Here is a 19,308-nt window from a genome sequence, read left to right as displayed (position 1 = left end):
CAAATTTCATGATTTCCTTATTTTTCATTGCTGAGTAATATTCTTTTTTAAAAAATGTCTGTTAATTGTGTTGTAATTTTGATGGGGATTGTGTTAGTAGGCTTTTGGTATGCCATTTTGATGCCATTTTTACAGTTTTAATGCTACCAGTCTATGAGCATGGGAGGTCTTTACATCTTCTTTTTGTCTTCATTTTTAAAATAAATGCCTGAAGTTCTCATTATGTAAGTCTTCCATTTTCTTTGTTAATTTTATTTTGCAATGCATTTTGTTATTTTGAGTGGTGTTATTTTCCTGATTTCTTTCTCAGTATGCTTGTCATTTGTATATAGGAAAAACTACAGATTTTTATGTGTCAATTTTGCATCCTGATACATTCCTGAATGCAATAATGGAACCAATTCAAGATAAGAAAATGGCATTTAATAAAGAGATAGACAATCAGAAAAACCAAAAAATGAAATTAAAATCTCAGAAATTCATTCCAAAAATTCAGAGAAAAGCCTCATTAACATATTGTATTAAGTGGAAGAGAGAAAAGTAAATCCTAAAGACAAAGAAGAAAAATTGGAGTAACCAAAGACCATGTTAAGTCCCAAAGAATCCGGGAACAGAACATGCATGAACTTTGGGACACTATCATTACCCAAGCCTATCAATAATAGATACAGAAGACAAATAGCACAGGTCAAAGGCACAGCGAATATTTTAAGAAAATCATAGAATAAAATGTCCTTAATCTAAGAGATGCCTATCAAGATCTAAGAGGTATAGAGAACACTAAATAGATGAGACCAGAAAAAACAAACAGTCTTGCACTACATATAATAGCCAAAGCACTAATATGAAGTAAGTTAAAAAGTATAGTAAAAGCTGTAAGAAAGATCAGGTACATACAAAGGTAGGAATAAACGCTACTTCCTCCCAGCATAGTTCTCTTTAAAAATTTTATTTATTTAAAATTTATTTATTTCTTATAATTTATTCACTTTGTATCCCCTCTGTATCCCCCTCCCTCATCTCCTCCCAGTCCTATCCACCCTCCCTCTTCTCCCCCTAGCCCTTTTCCTAGTCCACTGATAGGGGAGGTCCTCCTCCCCTTCTCTCTGACCCTAGCTTATCAGGTCTCATCAAGGCTGGATGCATCATCTTCCTCTGTGGCCTGGTAAGACTGTACCTGCCAGGAGAAGGTGATCAAAGAGCCAGCCACAATGCAGCCTACTCACACTTGCTTTCTATTCCTTCCAAGTCTATCCTCCCACCCTTGCACCTATGCCTTCTCAGAAAACCAAGTCCAATTTATGTTGCTCTAGCTATACTCATTGGAGCATGGTTCAAACCTAAGTGGACATCCTCTTAAAGAAAACTGTCCTGTCCCATTCCGTGCCTCCTTCCCCCTTCTCCCACCCAGGAGCTACACTTCAGCATCTTTATCACAGTTTTTAAAAACATCTGGATCATTGCTTCTTTTTTTTGGAGTGGGGAGGGATTGTCACAGAAGCTTTCTGTGTCTCATTCTCAGTTATGAGTCTGCAGTCACCCATAATACTACAAAAGAAGCCTCCTTGCCCATAACAGTGCCAGCATAGATTGTGGACTTCAGCATATTTCCATTGGTAGCACTGATCAAGGATATCATCATGGCCTCTGGTGGTGGTAGCACAGACCCCAGATATTAACATGGCTTCCAGCAACAGCAGAGACTAAGGACATCAACCTGGCTACCTTTGACAGCGTGGACCATGGAAGTCTTTTGAGGAGACTTAATACAGAAAATGAACCAGTCTTCATTTCACATATCTTGTTGTTACCCAGAGTCAGGGTGATTGCACAGTTGAGCATCATGTGTGTTGGCAGGACCTGCTTGAGCTCCAGGTCACTGCACACCATCGTGCCCTTGGCACTGCTGCCCCACCGGGACACGACCATTGTGCAGCCCTTGCGAAGCTCCACGCCAGTGGCTGGGCCTGCAGGTGGAGTGGTGGCCTTGGCCTAGTGGGAGGTGATGGGATGAGATGGCCTCGTGGTGGCCTGAGCCTCTCAGCAGATATAGGACTAGCCCTGCTCTGCAAGAACATGCTCCCTTTGTCCAGTGTGTGTGCCACTCCATTCCACCATCTTTTCCCCCAGTTCCATGAAGCCATGTTTTAAATGCATCTTCCTATAAGACCTGCCTTTTAAAAGTTGTTTCAGAGATATTTCGAGCTCTACAGCTTCATCCTCCATTCCTTTGTCTCTCCCTAAAGCCTCCATTCTCTCAGGCTCCTCATAGTGGGCTGTGGCTCTGCTCTTGAGTCTTGTTTTCCAACCACTGCTGTTTCAATGGAGGCTCTGGATGCCAGAACAGTTTAGACTAATGTTCTGAAAGTCTACAGATGCTAGTTCAGACTTCTGTGTCCATCAAAACTCGCTGTTCTCAAAGGAGAAAGAAAAACTTTCCATGACAACAATGGATTTAAGGAACTTATGACCTTAAACAAATTCTGTGGAGAATCTAGAATGAATACTTAGACCAAAGAGGAGGTTAAGCATGTTCAAGAAGGCACAATGAACAAAAACAATTCCAGAATACTAAATCAATAGAGGTCTAATAACAAACAAGAAAAGCAACAAAATGATGGACATACACTTCTTTTTAATAACTCCAATATTAACTTCACTGGGGGTGGGCTTTAAGGTTTCAAATTTTTGAGTGCTTTGTTTATTTCCTGTTGAGCTGCAGTTGCAGCCTCCCGCTGTTTGCTAATTCTACCCTGCCATCGTGGACTCTAACCTCTGGAACCATAAGCCCCAAAATAAACCTTTTTCTATAAGTCGGTTATGGTGTTTTATCACAGCAGTAGAAAAGTAATTGATTTTAAAGTGTAAGTATTTCAAAATATCTATGTGTTTAAGGCATCGAGAAGTTTCTGAAAGCAGATGTAGGGAACAATAGATTTCAGGAATGGAGAGAAAAAATTTAATAAGATCTTTTTACTCAGGCGCCAGAGTAGGACTTATTACCTTGGTGTTGCTCATGTGTGTTTTACAAAGTTATTTTGCAGTGCTCTGAAAGATGGTTATGATCTGAAAATAAGTTGTAGATCTGGGTCAGTGTATATTCTGTTTTAACATGGATGAGAAAGGATCATGAGGAATGATAAGTTAGACATTTAAACTTCTCCCTGAAAAGTTTAGAGAGGGCGGTCCTAGATAGCCATCCTAGACAGGCTAGCTGATAGCAGAAGTGTAGTTTTCTATGAAAGGGTGAGGTTCCTCAGAAATGCCTATTCTTAGGCTGCTGCTAGAGCTTAGTATGTATATTGTATGTTAGTATGTCTAAGGCACTAGGTTTGATTTGCAACAGTGCTTTCCAATGACAAAGCATGCACTTGGCTTTTCTCTTTGGTTTTTTTTTCCTGGGCTTTCTTCAGTAGGGCTGGTAAACTGGTCACAGTTCTTGGTTGTGGCAGTATGCCACATTTTAAATCCCCAGAGCCTACATAACGGTGCTTATTTTTCTCAGAAGAGCTGGTTTTGCTGGCTATAGAATTTTTAAAATAACCCTGGAGTTTTATCTTTTATCTACTAGCTGCATCAGTGTAGAGTCTTTAGTTCAGCTTTGTTTGCAGCACAGAACAACAAAAAGCAGACAAGCCTTGCCAATTTTAAAGAGACAGGTTGCAGTGTGGGGAAGGCATATGAACCGGAACAGCCTCTGACCTACCATGGGGATTTGATCTGTTACGGGCTTGTTTGGGTTAATCAGGAACTAGATGTGCTTTCTTGCCAGAGGTAGTTGGCTATGGGGGCACATAAGGGAATTAATAATGGCTTTTCCTGACAAAAAGAAACCTGCTTCACAAGATTTCTGAGGAATGCTGAGTTCAGGTAGCAGTCTTTCTGTTTACTCCAGTCAGAGTACAGCCCGAGCTGAGCCCACACTGTCATTCAGAACATTGTTAGCAGCACTGCCATTTTTGGGGCCTGCTTTGGACATCACAGAACCTGTATAGGAGGAGTAAACCAACTCCTGCAAAATGTCCTCTGGCCTCCCCTTGTAAACCATAGCATGCTTGCATATGTGCACATACTGATGCTCAACGTAAAACAAGAGTGGAGAAATACGAAAGTTTAGATTAAAAAAAAAAAAAGAATGATTGGTAATTCAGAAACGTGACAGAGGTGAAATAGAAATCATCATAATAATATGTAAATGTCATCTTATAAATCATAGGCTCCAGCATGCCTATGTATTGACGAGGGACTATAAAAGTATTAGCAGCTCTGAAATTACGTGGTCAATCAGCAGCAGGCCTGCGGACTGGAGCTGAAGTGGACAATTCTTTGCAAAGCACTATTTATTGATTACTCCAACATTGGTTTCCAACAATACTATTTTTGACACTTACTTGTTTTCGTTTCAGCTTTTGAGACAGTGTCATTATGTAGCCCTACCTGTCCTGGAACTTGCCATGTAGCTAGGCAGGCCTTGATCTCACAGGGATCCACATGACTGTGCTTTCTGAGTGTAGTGATTAAAGTGTGTGTCACCCTGCCTGACCATCAGCATTTATTTATTTCAGAAATGTGTACTCTTGGTGCTGCTTATAGGACCTAAAGAAAGTGTAACTGCAATTAAATTACCCCTAAATTACCCTCAACCCATGTTGATTCAAACACCAGAGATTTTCTTTTTTATTTATGTGTAGGTTTTTGCTAAAGAGAGAACGTCTATGTTTATATTCCTTCAGTGATGTGATCTTTGGTCATCTACACTTTTTGGTGAAAGATTCTGTTTGTTTTTTTGTTTTTTTCCTCACAAATTTTTCATTAATACTGTCAAGTCACTTCATTATAGAAAGCAGTTCTTGTTGCTCAGACCATAACACATTATAGCAAAGATTGTATCTAATAATCATATCATCTCTTGTGTTATTCAAACAAATTCAGATTTGCTTTTTGGTAAGAAAGGCTGTTTAGTATTTTATATGACAGAATAATTTCTGCTTTTCTATGCACAGTGCTGCAAAGATTTTCTGAAAAACACTTTTCTTGCAGTGGCTTAGACAGTGTGATATGTTAATATAATGTCAATAGTTTGAAAGAGAAAAGACTTATTTGCATGACACTTGAGAGTGTTCAGCATTGGTTACATTGTTATTATGGTATAATAACATTGGTTATTTTACTTGATAATGTTTATAAGAGTGGTCATTTCTCATTTTTGGTCATAGGAGGCTGTGTATGTGAAATCTGTGATGTTTCCTAAATGGAAAGCAGAATTTCCTTTTTGTGTGACTTTGGATAAAAGTCAATAACATTATTTAACTTTAATTTTTGGATGAGCAAGTTGGTCTAGATGAGGTCTGAAGACCTTTCAGCTTTCACATAAATTTATTATTTGCTATTCGGGAGACTATCATAGGCAGAGTAAATGCCCTAAGCAATTGTTTGAGGTAAACAATGGGGAATTTGAGTTTGGGTGTGTTGATTGTGAACCTTGTAACTTATCTTTGTCTTTATTTTTATAGGCATTAGGTCTTTGCATTTTCTTAGTAGGTGTATTCAGTTTTTCTTACCATAATGAAATTCCACAGATGAGCAATGTTTATAGAGAAAAAAGGTCAATTTAACTCATCGTTCTAAAGATTTGATTTGCTGTATAACCTTTTGTCTGTGTTACATGTCTATGGCTCTTGCCATTGCAGGAGTATGTGTGTGTGGAAGGAATCACGTCTCAGAACTGGAACCCACAGAGACTGGGATCCCACATCTTCTGAGGACATGCCTTATTTGGTTTAAAGACCTTTTACTAAGACCCATTTTTAAGGTTCGAGTACCTTCCATATTGCCACCTTGGGCACCAGTCATTTAGCACATGAAACGATGTTAGGGGCAGACTTTAAACTGGCAACACCTCAGCAGCGGGGAATCTGTAAGAAAAACATATGGGAAGACAACTTGCTGCTGAGTTAAGGTGGTTGGCAGTTATAATAAGATGTTTCTGTGTTAATAACAGCGGCAGCTTTAATTTGCTCACATGTGCTGCTGATGAAATTATGGGAGAATGGCTTCTACTAGCAGATTTTCATTTCTTGTCCCCCCCAGGAGTTTGATAAATATATTTATGTGACATTCTAGGTTCTTATGTTGAAAATTAAGAAGCAATATTTGAAAGAAGAGAATGAGCTATTATTAGATAGTTTTGAAAATTAAAATTACTTACCCATCTTTTTTTTTTTTTGCTGATTTCTTTCTTGAAGTATGGTTTTAGTAATAGCCTTTCACAAACTAAGGAGTTATTACAAAGCAGTGCTTCTATAAACTTCTCTTTTGGCACTGATTTCTTGTGATGTATGTTTCTACCTCTTCATCACCACAGGCACCCACTGTGCTCATTCCTGTAGCTCAAATGGAGGGCCGTATTGATGTTCTGGACCCAAGGGTCTGTGCACCAGTATTGTGTGTCTGGAGGATGGCGTCAACCATCCTGTTTTCTGTGCCAGTAACTAGAATTAATTATGAACCAATTGAATCCGTTGCAGCCAATTGGTAAACTAATTGGTAATTTTAGCTGTGTTTCTGTATGCAGTTATCTGAATGTCTATAACATCATTCTCAGAGGCAATTTTGTTCTGTTTCATCTTGCTTGACAAAATGGCCTTCATAGCTTCAGGGAGACGGATGTGCATCAGTGACTGAGAGGAGCTCCTGCAGCTCCTCTCCTGTCTGTAGTTGCTCATTTGCACACATGGCTCAGGTTCCAGCTGCACACTACCATTCTGATCATTTTGATAACATTGGGCTAAACACTCCTTAAAGTATGCTGTCTAACCACCAGATGCACTGTCTCTCTGCCAACTAGTTTCAGAAATACAGCTGCTGTAGTTTTGCCATGTAATATTTTTTTCAAGCAAAAGGGAAATCAGTTGAAAATTTTTAAAATAAATCATCCAAAATTAAATCTTTCTGTGCCCTAATGTAGGTAGTTTAAGTAGAATGAATTTAATTAGACAATTTGAGTTATATTAGTAAAATTGAAAGAAGGAAGCCAACTAACTTTTTTAATTTGTCCCTTTCCTGATTGTAGAAGACTTTCATTACCAGTAATTTGGCACCAACGACTACCTTTGAAAGGAAATAAACAATAGTTCCTTGTTCAGGAGAGTTTTAAAGTAGAATATACTTTCTATGACTATTAAGGGTGGGACTTCATTTCATTTGTAAATAACTTGACAAATTAATACTGGGTCTGATTTATGAAGTATATTTCTGCGTGTACTTTTAAGGTATTTACTGTGGATTCTACAAAGTTGATCTAAACTTAGCTATGGAAAAGTTCATTATGTAAATGATGGCTTGCATTTTCTGATACCTCCTGTTGTAAAGTCTTTATAGTAAAGTGAGGCTGGAATTTTAAAAAGATTTTTAAAAAATTATGTTTCTGAATGTTTGTATGTGTATGTATATGTGCAACATCTACATTTTGGCGCTGGTAGATGCCAGAAGAGGGTGCTTGTTCGCTGCCATGAGAGTGTTGGTAGCTGAATCCTAGTCCTCTGGAAGAACAGTAAATACTCATACCTGCTGAGCCACTCTTGTGACTGACATCTCTTAGGGAGGATGGTCTAGGATGGTATAATGAATAGAAAGAAATTTACATTTCTTTGTTTTATGCATCTAAATGTCAGCTTTGGCTGGTGAAACAATGTTTATATATTTAGTTATACTTTACAATTTCCTTATAGGGCAAAGGGGTATATTAGTGACTTGTGCTTTACATTAATTTCTTACACAAAATAAAATTTGAGATCTAGATGTACAATGAGCCCATTACAAAAGATTACGTTTGTGAGAGGTATAGAATATATTGTTAAACTAGCATAATTTTGGGTCATCTAAAGAAGAAAACTTGGGCCCAGGGAGATGGCTGAGAATATAAATGCTGTGCAAGCCAAGGACCTGAGTTTGCATTCCCAGCACCCATATGGAGAGTCAGGGTTGGTGGCATGTATATATAATTCCAGTGTTGAGAGGCAGAGACAAGAAGGAACCTGGTTCCTGCTGGCCCACCTGTGTAGCCAGTCACTGAGCTCCATGCTCAGGGAGAGATCCTGCCTCAAAAAATATGGTGGGTGATGGGGAAAAGGCCTAGTGGGTAGGAGCATGTCTAAGTTACTCTTCTATTGCTCTGAAGAGACATCATGACCAAGGCAACTTATAAAAGAAAACATTTAATTTGAGACTTGCTTACCTTTTCAGAGGGTGAATTCATCTGTTACTGTCATGGCAGGGAGTATGGCAGCGGACAGGCAAGGATGGCGCCGGAGCATAGAGATTACATGGGAGATCCACAAAGGGGAGGCAGAGAGACTGGAACTCGCCTAACATAGGCTTTTGAAACCTCAGAGCCCACCCCTACTGACACTTCCTCCAAAGCCATACTTCCTAGTCCTTCTCAAACAGTGTGCCAACTGGGAAACAGTCAAATATGTTAGGTGGGGGCCATTCTCATTCAGATCACCACAGAGCACTTTGTTTTCAAGCAGGCACCTTTAAATCCCTACCAGACTTTACATCCATATGTAAAAATCTAGGCATGGCCAGGCATAGCTATAACTCCAGTGTTGGTAGGCAAAGACAGGTATTTTCTGGAAGGTTGTTGCTTAGTCAGCTGAGTTGAAACAGTGAGCTTCTAGTTTAGCAAGGTACTTGTTTTGTATTTATATGTATACATGTATTTACATACCCACAAATGCATGTGAATATACATCCACACATACATAAAACTAGAAGAGTCCTAGAATGCAATAATGGTAATTATGAAGTGGACAGAGAACAGAGATGGTATGTTAATTCAAGATAAGTTGGTCTTAAAATGTTTCTGTCCTAGTCAGTGAATTTAGTATTTGTGTTTGGAAGTTCAAAGGAACATTTTGACCAGTATGAGAAGCAGCACTAACTTTTCTTGCATTCCTCACCTCTGTCTTCTTGCCTAACCAAGAGACACAGCTGCTAAGCTAAAGCTGCAATTTCTTTGGTTACATCATATCTAACTCATTGCTTACAGCCTCATTTGAGTTTGTACCAACCACATAAGAAATGATGGTAAAATGTTAAGCATTTGTCTTTGATATTAACTCAGTGGCTGGCTCTTCACCTCCCCCAATTAGGGGCAGCCTTACTAGGCCACAGAGGAAGACAATGCAGCCAGTCCTGATGAGACCTGATAGACTAGGGTCAGATGGAAAGAGAGGAGGACCTCCCCTATTAGTGGACTCGGGGAGGGTCATGGGAGGAGAAAAAAGAGGGAGGGTGGGATTAGGAGGGATGAGGGAGGGGGCTACAGCTGGGATACAAAGTGAATAAATTGTAATAAATGAAAAAAAATTTAAAAATGTGAAGCATTTACTACTTTTAGTTGTTTTGTTTGTTTGTTTGTTTGTTTTTTGCATTTACTACTTTTAAAAAATAACTTTTTTGAGCCAGGAGTTTCATTTGTATTTGATTGGATTTCTCCTATTTTAAAGAAATTAAATATAAATACATTACTTTCTCCCTCACCTTTTACCTCCAACCCCCTCCTATGACCCCCTCTCAAGTTGATAGCCTCTCTTTTTTTAATTATTGTTACTTACGTGTGTATGTGGGGGTGGGGGCGTGGGGGTGTGTAAATGGCTTCTGGGCTGGCCACTCTGTATTAGACAACCAATTAAGAGGCTCATTCCTGGGAGAGGATAACTCTTCTCCAGCATTCATTCATTAGTTGCCTGTACCTCTTTGTCTAAAGTCGGTGGGACTATTCTCACATTAACATGTCTGTTGATACTGCCATTGTGTGAGTCTTGTTTATGCATCTGTTTCTAGTAGAGACTGTTTCACAGCACAGTTCCTAGTATTCTGGCCTTTATAGTCATTTTTGTCTCCTCTTCTACCATGTTCCTTGAACCGTAGATGTATCTCGTGGTGCTGTCCTCCCAGTGATCCATTGATCTCTGTATTGTTTTAGTTATGGTTGTGAATGTTGGTCTCAATTTGCTGTAAAAAAAGGCTTCTTTGATGATGCTCATCTGTTGATACAAGTTTTAGAGCAGAGGCTCTCAACCTGTGGCTCACCACCCCTTTGGGGGGTCTTATTTTCAGATATCCTGGACATCATATTTACATTGACTTCATAAAGGAGCAAAATTACAGTTATGATGTAGCAATGAAATAATTTTATGGTTGGGAGTCACGACAACATGAAGAGCTGTATTAAAGGGCTGCCGCATTGGGAAGGTTGAGAACCAGTGATTTAGAGTATATCAATTTTAGGCTTACAACAAAATTTAGAGGACAGTATAGAAGCATATACTTCATGCACTGGAAAATTTACACAACATAGTAAATTGTTTCTAATACTGCTGATTATTATACTAGTGGATAAAATGCTTAAGATGAAAAGCAAAAAAGCAGAAAAACCAAATGTTGACACACGGAAAGGTTTATTGCGACATTTATATACAGGTAGTTCATAAGAACTGGCTAATTTCCAAAATCACAAACGACATTTTGAGGTCCTGTATTGTGAATAGATTCATTTGGGATAGGGGGCATGATTTTCCTCAGACAGAATGTTTACATTTATTTTCTGCACACAGCTATTCTTTTTGAAACTTTCTGTGATTTAATATATACCAACACAAGCATTTCCTACTAAATTTACTTGTCTTCTGTGGCATGGTTCAGTGTTGTTTTGGGTACTCTTAAGTACCTTCTCATGCAGAAACAATACTGGTCACTGGACTTTTATTATTATTATTATTTTTAAAGACATGGTTTCTCTACATAGCCTTGGCTGTCATGGACTGGCTTTGTAGACCAGGCTGGCCTCGAACTCACAGAGATTCACCTTCCTCTGCCTCCCTGAGTGCTGGGATTACAGGTGTACACCACCAGGCCCGGCTTTTATTAGATTTATATGTATAATATTCCGTAGATTTCAGATCTACCATTGTAGATGGTATTATGTTATTTATTTATATATACATGTACTTGTTATAAATACATTTTGTTTTATACTTATGTTTTGCTATTTATAATGAAATGATTATTATGGATAAGCTAATTAATAGTCACTACCTTATTGTTCCTTTTGTGTGTGTGTGTGTAGTAATTGTATCAACATTTATTTAATTTTCAGTATATATTGCAACACTTTTAGCTCTAGTCATGTTTTACAGTAGACCTTTAGGCTTATATATGTAACTAGAAATTTGTTCTTTTTCTCCTATAGTCTCTCCATTTCTTCTGCTTCTTGTTCATGGTAACCTTAATTATATTTGTGTGTGTGTGTGTGTGTGTGTGTGTTATGCTAGCTTTCCCCTACATGATAAACTGCTTTCTCCTCTCATTTAGCTTATTTTGCTTAGAATAGTGTCTCTTAGGTTCAGCCGTGTTGCTGCGAATGTCATACCCCCCACCCCCGAAGGCTAAACACTGTCTCACAATTCCTTTATTCATCCATATAATGGTGCAGGGAACGTGGAAGTGCAGATGTCTCCTCAAGGTGCTGATTTGACTCTCTGGGTAGATGCTCAGCAGAGGGACAGCTGGGATATATGGTGAGTGTAGTGGCAACTTCGTGAGGCCTTTCCCACTGCTCTGTAGAACGGCTTCACTCTCGGTCATCCCACTAACCATGGGAAGATTCTCTCTCCTTCCTCAGCCAGTACTTACTACCGCCAGTCCTCTTGGTAGTAGCCAGCCTAATAGGGTGTGCCCCTTTGGGGTTGCAATGTGCATTTTTCTTACAAGTAATACTGTACATCACTTTTGTAGATATACATATACATATACATGTACATGTATATTCCATCTTTATTTCCTTTAGGAAAACTGTATAGGTCCTCTGCTTATTTCCTTCCTTTGCCCATTTTGAAATCAGGTTGTTTTTCCTTGCTGTTGAGTTATGTGAGTTACTTACATATTTTGAGAATTAGTACCATGTCAGATATATGTCATTATGACTGTATTTCCCACCTGTTATGAATACTTTAATTATTAATACTTTTGTTATTTAAAGATATTTTCATTCTAGTAAATATTTCATTTTAGAGGTTTTATAGAGTTCATTTTGCTTTTGTTGTCTAAGCTTCTGGAATGGTGTAGATCATTGCCAAGGTCAATGTCAAGGAAATTTTCTACTTTGTTTTCTCCTAGAACTTTTACAAATTCAGGTCTTTTTTTATGGTGAAGACAGGGACTGTTTTTATTCTTTTGGTTTTCTTAACACCTTTTATTGATGATACTGTCCTTAATATTTTTGTCAAAAAGTTGATATCAATATATGTTTGTTTTTATGCAGTGTTTTGTTTTATAAAGTTTGTATGGTTTATGTTAGTACTACTATACTTGCTTATTTTAATTTTTATAAATAACTTGAAATAGGAATTATGCTGTCTTCATTTGATTTTCCCCTCAGGATTGCTTTGACCATTTCAAATCTTTTTGTTATTTTATTTTATTTGAATTCTACAATTGTGGAACTATTTTTGTGAAAAATGCAATGAGATTTTTGGTAATGGATTGCATTGGAAAATATGAATATTTTAAAGTGGTAATACACACATAGATTGTAATTCCACGTGTTCTGAGATTTTTCAAGTTATTTATAGTTTAAATTCATTATTGTCTAAGAGCAAATATTGCATGATTTCTGTCTTATATTTTTTTTTTTGTCACAGTGGGCTCTATGTTGGTAGATACTCTGTGTGAGTTCTGAAAGAATGTGTATTCTGACATTGCTAAATGCTCCTCCCATTCAGTTATCATCTAGTTGAATGCTGACTTTGTGGAGCTCACCTTTGTTCTTACTGGCTTACTACCTGTGTGTTCTGTACATTTCTGATAGATATTGAGCTCTGCAAATACTGTAACACATTGATCTTTTTCTTCTTGCAGTTATGTTAGTTAAAAAAATTAACACATGTGTGTGTATGTGTGTGTATGTGTGTGTGTATGTTGGTTGCCTGTGCCCGATGAGCCACATCTCCATTTGTTCCCTTCAGCTTGAGTTTGTCTCCCTCAACCATGCAGCAAGCATAATGGAGAGGGTAGTGGTCTGTCTTGAGTATTTCTCTGGCCCCTACTGCACCCTGTTGTTCATCCCCAGGGTGAAAGCATCTGAGGAGTGCTGTTGGAAATAAAATGGTGTCGGGTTATAGACTTTATTATTTGCCTTATAATTATCACGGTGGTATTATTTAACCCACTGTCACAATTAATAAGACATAGACACCTGTTAGATGTTATAATTGCCTTATTTACCTTTGTCTGGGTAGATATTTCACCTACACTGTCTTGTTTCTTCTGGCTCCTTCCCATGCCATCTGCCTTATCCATTTCTATCTGGGTTACCGTCCATCCTATCCATAACCCCAAGATACTTGCTTATACTCTTCATCTGGGCCTTTCCATGACATTATTGGAGTCCTTCCTCCCAGCCTACGTGGTTCCTTCTCCATCCTAACCCACTGTGGTGTCCTTCTTCCTCCTTTTTCCTGTCTGTCTCCTGTGATTCTCCTGTCCCCATAGCCCAGGAACCTTATCCACGCCTACCTCCTTCCATCCTGCCCAGGTACAGGCCTTTTTTTTACAGGAATAATGTCTTAGGCAGGTTTACACAACAAGGATAGGACAGTAACCAGATCTTGAGAGCAGGTAATTAGCATCAAATACAAGCATCAGACCGAACCCCAGTAAGGATGTCCTGAGGAGCTCCCATTTTAACCCTGCTCTCAAGTTTTATTCTTTATATGCGTTTAACTGAAATTTGGATTATAGTATTTTGGTTGTTTTATTTATTGTTATTGTTTTTCAGTGGTTAGAATTTGCAATATATATTTATGAATACTTCTACTTTCACGTAGCTTTATTCTACTTTATAGTACATTCTTATAATAGCAAAATAATTTTAATTCCTCATTTCCTTTCCATATATTACTTTGTTTTAATATATTATAAGACACAGGGTAGAGGCTGGAGAGATGGCTCAGTACTTAAGAGCACTGGCTGCTCTCCCAGAGGACTTGAGTTCAATTCCCATAACTTACATGGTGGTTTATAACTGTCTTGTAGCTCCAGTTCCAGGGAATCTGACACCCTCTTCTGGCCTCTATTGGCCCAAGTCACACATGTGATGCATCAACATGCTTGGAGACAAACCTCTTGAACACTTAACATAATAATTAAACAATGATCTTTTGACATAAACGCACATGTATACTTAATGGTATACAATGTTGACATTTTTATTTTGAAAAAAAAAAAAAACAAACAACCCTTGTTTGCTAAAACCATTAATATGAATAAGAATTTTCTTTCACTTTTATTTCTTTGATATTGTACCTTTCTTTCTGTACAGCTGTGTATCTGACCTCTGTTATTTTCTTTGTAAAGATTTTTTTTTTTTGGTGTCTGTTTTTTTAAACATTTCCAACAGAAAGTCTGTTTAAATCAAATTCTCTTGAAGGCTAGAATGCGTAATTCAGACCAGTTCTCCCACCGAAGACAGGGTCTAGTTGAATTGTAGTAATTCTTTAGAAAGATTTAGAGTAGTGAAGGAGTCTTCTATCTAAACAGTTTTTGGGGCTTGACCCAGAAAATACTTTGAACAGAGAAGCTCAGGAAAACATTTTAGAATAATTTATTTGTTAAATGAGATATTGTGGTAGAAATAAAAAAATCTGAATAATGATAAATATGGGATGGAGACTGAGTCATATAGAATAGGACCTTTTTAGAATGAAAATGAAAGAATGGTAAGTTGTCTCAGAAGGTGTTGGTGCTTGCTGCCCAAACCTGGCAACTCAAGTTTGATTCCCGGAACTGAGGTAAAGAAAGGTGGTGGAAAGACAGAAGGTGAGTTCCTAAGCCCAATGATGAGTATGTGAGAAATCCGAACAAAAATTATATTTAATGGTGTAAGCCTGAAAGCTTTCCTGTCTCTGGAATCAGGAAATAAAGGCTTCTCTTGGTAGCCGTAGTTGGTCTTATACTAGAGTCACTGGTTACCTTGGCAGAGGGCTGGGGTGGAGCTTGGGAGGGTACACCAAGAAGTTTGCATATTATATTGAATGTCATGAGTGACTTACATGCTTGTGTGTTTGGTGTTGTTCACATGATTTTTTAAACAATTTACATGTATTACTTATGCTCTTTTCTGTATAGGAACTGCACAATAAAAGTATTAAAATGATTAAGGCCTTGAGAAGATGTGTTAATGCCATTTTTTTGGTCTTTAAGCTCTAGACATAAAGTGCTTTACATTATCTTAACAACAGAATAAAAACCAAGCAGCAATTTCAAAAGAACAAAAATTAGATCAGTAGGTTGTACATGTCTTCTTTAATGAACGTATATGTAAAAATTGTTACCCTGAAAGCCTATCACTTTGATAATTTTTCCTAAAGCTTTTCTTTTCACAGTTTTTTTTTTTCCACAGAATAATAGTTAATGTTTTCTTATCTAAATTAGGAGGTGTTAATGATGCTGGATTACTATGTAAGAGATTTCAAAGCATTGATTGACTGGATTCAACTTCAGGAAAAGTTAGAGAAGACAGATGCTCAAAGCAGGTAACAAACTCTGGTACTTATATTTGTAGGCACCTTAAATTCAGTAGCAAGCATTGAAATTGACAGTGGACTTAATACCAGGTTGATTCAAAACCTGTAACAATCTACTACTTCTCATTTGAATCAGTTACAAATATTTATTGTTAATGCAACTGCTAGTGCAAGCCATATTATTTAGTACAGAAATTAAGTTGCTACATATGACACAAAGCATTTATACACAGTGCTGTTTATGGATAATAAGGTTTTAGGAGGGTGGATTGCTAGCATTTAAGACAAAGATAACAAATCAAACAGTTCTGTAAGTGTAGGAAATATTCAAAGTAAAAACAATCTTCAAAGTAAAAATTTCTGGGAAGGTATAATATATTTTCTCATTGTGGTGAGCAGTAAGGAGATTGATTGTTTATTAGCTTCTCTATATTCATTAACTTGCTAATAGAATACCACATCAAGATTTCCTTTTGTGGGGCTGGAGAGATGGCTCAGAGGTTAGGAGCACTGGCTGTTCTTCCAAAAGTCCTGAGTTCAATTCCCAGCAACCACATGGTGGCTCACAACCATCTATAATGAGATCTGGTGCCCTCTTCTGGTGTTCAGGTGTATATTCAGGCTGAACACTGCATACATAATAAATAAATAAATCTTTAAAAAAGATTTCATTTGGTTGTAACTTTAAAATCTAAAAAGCCTAATTATATATGCTGATTATTATTATACTATAGTTATTAATTCAATATTCTTTTTACATCGCTTCAAGTTATTATATTTTATTTCTTAGACTAACGGTCTAAGCACATGAGAATATTTGAGACTCATTGATTCTTTGAGTAAATTTAATCATGCATATTCATGAAAAGTCATTCATGTTCATTCTAACTATATAAATCGCTTAAAAGTTACTAGTGACAAGGTAGGAAATGCAAGGAGAGAAATATGTCTCAAATTCTTATCATTATTGTACATAAGTTGTTCAAAATTATTGTGATACTGTGTATTCTGGCATGCAGTAGCGTTCTTAGCCTACTGTATTAAATTACCAGCTGAATAGGACAGAATATAAGTATAAATTGTGCTCAAGTACCGAAATTTTGTGTGTTATTTGGGTGCATGCAAGTATTTGTGCATGCACACTTGTGTGTACATGTGGAGGCTAGAAGTTAGTATTGGGTGTCCTCCTCTGTCGCTTTCTACCACATGTTTTGAGAAAGGTCTCTCATTGAACCTGGAGCTTGTCAGGCTTAGCCAGAGCGGCTGGCCAGGAAGCACCAGAGACCTGCCTGCCTCTGTTCCTCCTGGTCTGGAATTATGGATGCACATCACTATACCTGGCTCCTAACGGGGTACTTGGGATCCAGATTCAGGTCTTCATGATTGCATGATTGCACTTTACCCACTGAGCCATTTCCTTAGCACTCGGGACATCTCTTTTGGTTTTTTAAGAAAGGGTTTAACAACCCTGGCTGCCCTAAAACTCGCTTTGTGGACCAGGCTGGGCTCGAGTGAGATCCGCCCGCCTTGGCCTCCCCAGTGCTGGCACCAAGGGCATGCACTGCCACACCTGGCACGTATCACTTTTTACGTTAACCAGTTACCAGCGTGTCTTCTTTTGGCACGCATCACTTTTTACGTTAACCAGTTACCAGCGTGCCTTCTTTTGGCCTCGTGAAGCAGCTCGAACATATGGAAAACCTTAAATTTCCTGTTGATGGCATTAGCTTTTGTGTATTCTTCAAATCATGCAGACTTGGGGGTTAAAGATTAGGATTGAACACACACACATAAAGTATATATATAAACACTGGTAAGCAGTTATATATTTTAAGTAAGGATTTTGAAATAAAATTAGAAACTACCAAAAAATACTGACTCACTTGATTTAACAAGAATAAACCTATATGTAAATCTAAAATGTAAAGAAATCTTACAACAACAGTAACAGTGTGTCTATAGCCTTGATAATTATGATAGCAGCAGCAATACATTTTCTTAAATCATTCAGAAAATGACACAAATTCTAATATAGAAACAGTGATCCAAAGATACCGATATGTAAAGTCCTAAAGAAAAACTTCAAATGGCCATACCATGTTATTCTTACGAGTTAGAGTACTAAACATGCACAATTAAAAAATAAAGACAGTGTTGTACCATTTTGTTGATACCATTTTTTTTTCAATAAAAGATACCAAGTGTTGGCAAGGCTGTTTGAGAATGAGCATCTTTCATCTGGTAGGGCTATGACTTCTTTAAGAAAGTTGATTTGGTTATAACTTATCCAAATCTTTGGGCTTTTGAAAAATGTTTTATCTGAATTCTCTTGTTTTCTATAAGTAATCAGTTTTATGTGTTTCTTTTTTGAGTGGGGAGGAAAAATATCTAATGACTGTATCACATGGAAAGTAAGCTGTAGAGAGACTGACTGGAATGGTAGACTTAGAATATAGGCTGTAGCTTAGACAAACATTTGAGTAGGATATGTGCCCTGTCAGCTGACGTGGGACAGAGGATAAATAGGAACAGAAGGCCGTTTACACCCTTAGCTTCTCCATAAAGAGCAGTGTGTCTTTATGTTTCTACTATATGGTGATTCAGAGGTAGAGATTGCATGCTTTCTTGCGTCTTCTTCTAGCCCTTGCTATTTCCTTTGTTTTGATTATTTTTCCATAAACCTAATTTTTTCAGACAAAATAACCTGAATTAATATTATTGCTTTAATTTATTTTTCTGTGTATGTGGAGAAGCTTGTAAATTGTTAACAGGTTTATCTTTTAATGTCAGTATTCACGAGGTAGAGGCAGGAGGATGTCTTGAGTTCCAGACCAGCCTGATTTACGTAGCAGGTCCCTGGCCAGCCAGACCTGTACCGTGTCTCAAAACTAGCAAACAAACAGTGCAGCTCATGTCTTCTGTAACCCCATGGCCTTTTTGAGGGAAGTAGTGCTTGTGTTGTTTCATTGTGTGAGGAATTATGTACCAAGAACCATCAGTGATTGCTCACTTGTCAGTGTGGTACCTTCCTGGTAAGCAGGGCTACAGGTAGAAGGTAAGATTTGACCATTTCTTTTACTTAGTAACAGCTAAAAGGAAAGATTAGTTTTTTCTCCTTTTCTCTGTTAAAGTAATCTGCTCTATGTTCTGAATTGTCAGACCAACCTCCCTGGCATGGGAAGTAAAGAAGATGTCTCCAGGACGCCATGTGATTCCAAGCCCATCAACAGATAGAATGAATGCAACCTCAACTGCAAGAAGAAGCTTAAACTTTGGGTGAGATGAAAATACTCATAGTTGTTTAAAACCAGGGTATTTCAAGAGAAAAATACACGTAGGTGTCAACCCCACAGAGGAAAAACCATTTATCATTTCCAAGACGTACTCAACAGTTTCTTCTCAGAGCTCCACACACATGCATACCAACATGCGCACATGCACAAACCCAAACACAAAGGAACAGTCGACTGTGAGTGCTCAACTCTAAATCAGTGTCCTTCCCCGTCAAGGACCATGGAATACCACAGAAGAGGGACCAGAAGAGAACCTAGGAGTTGGAGGATTGGGAGGAATGCTGTAAAATTCTATCCTTGAGGATGTGACATGGCCGTTGCATTCATGAATGCATAGCTGCTGTGGTTACCTACACAAGACCCTGCATGAGCTCAAGACAGCCAAACCTCAGCATGGACAGGGAAGGGGCCCACAAGTCCCCGTC

At 37.9% G+C, this 19,308-nt stretch overlaps 1 protein-coding gene across 3 annotated transcripts in view; it reads left to right on the top strand.

The window, feature by feature from the left end:
* Scaper (S-phase cyclin A associated protein in the ER) overlaps window positions 1–19,308 on the top strand; it is a 334,907-nt gene that overhangs the window by 29,657 nt on the left and 285,942 nt on the right. For all 3 annotated transcript variants that reach the window (XM_060374235.1, XM_060374232.1, XM_060374222.1), the window contains exons 6-7: window positions 15,499–15,599; window positions 18,750–18,866. In XM_060374235.1, the coding sequence (XP_060230218.1) occupies window positions 15,499–15,599; window positions 18,750–18,866 (218 nt within the window). The remainder of the gene's footprint in view (window positions 1–15,498; window positions 15,600–18,749; window positions 18,867–19,308) is intronic.

This window comes from Meriones unguiculatus, chromosome 1 (assembly GCF_030254825.1).
Source record: "Meriones unguiculatus strain TT.TT164.6M chromosome 1, Bangor_MerUng_6.1, whole genome shotgun sequence".
Lineage (NCBI taxonomy): Eukaryota > Metazoa > Chordata > Mammalia > Rodentia > Muridae > Meriones > Meriones unguiculatus.
This window is presented reverse-complemented; position numbering and strand designations above follow the sequence as displayed.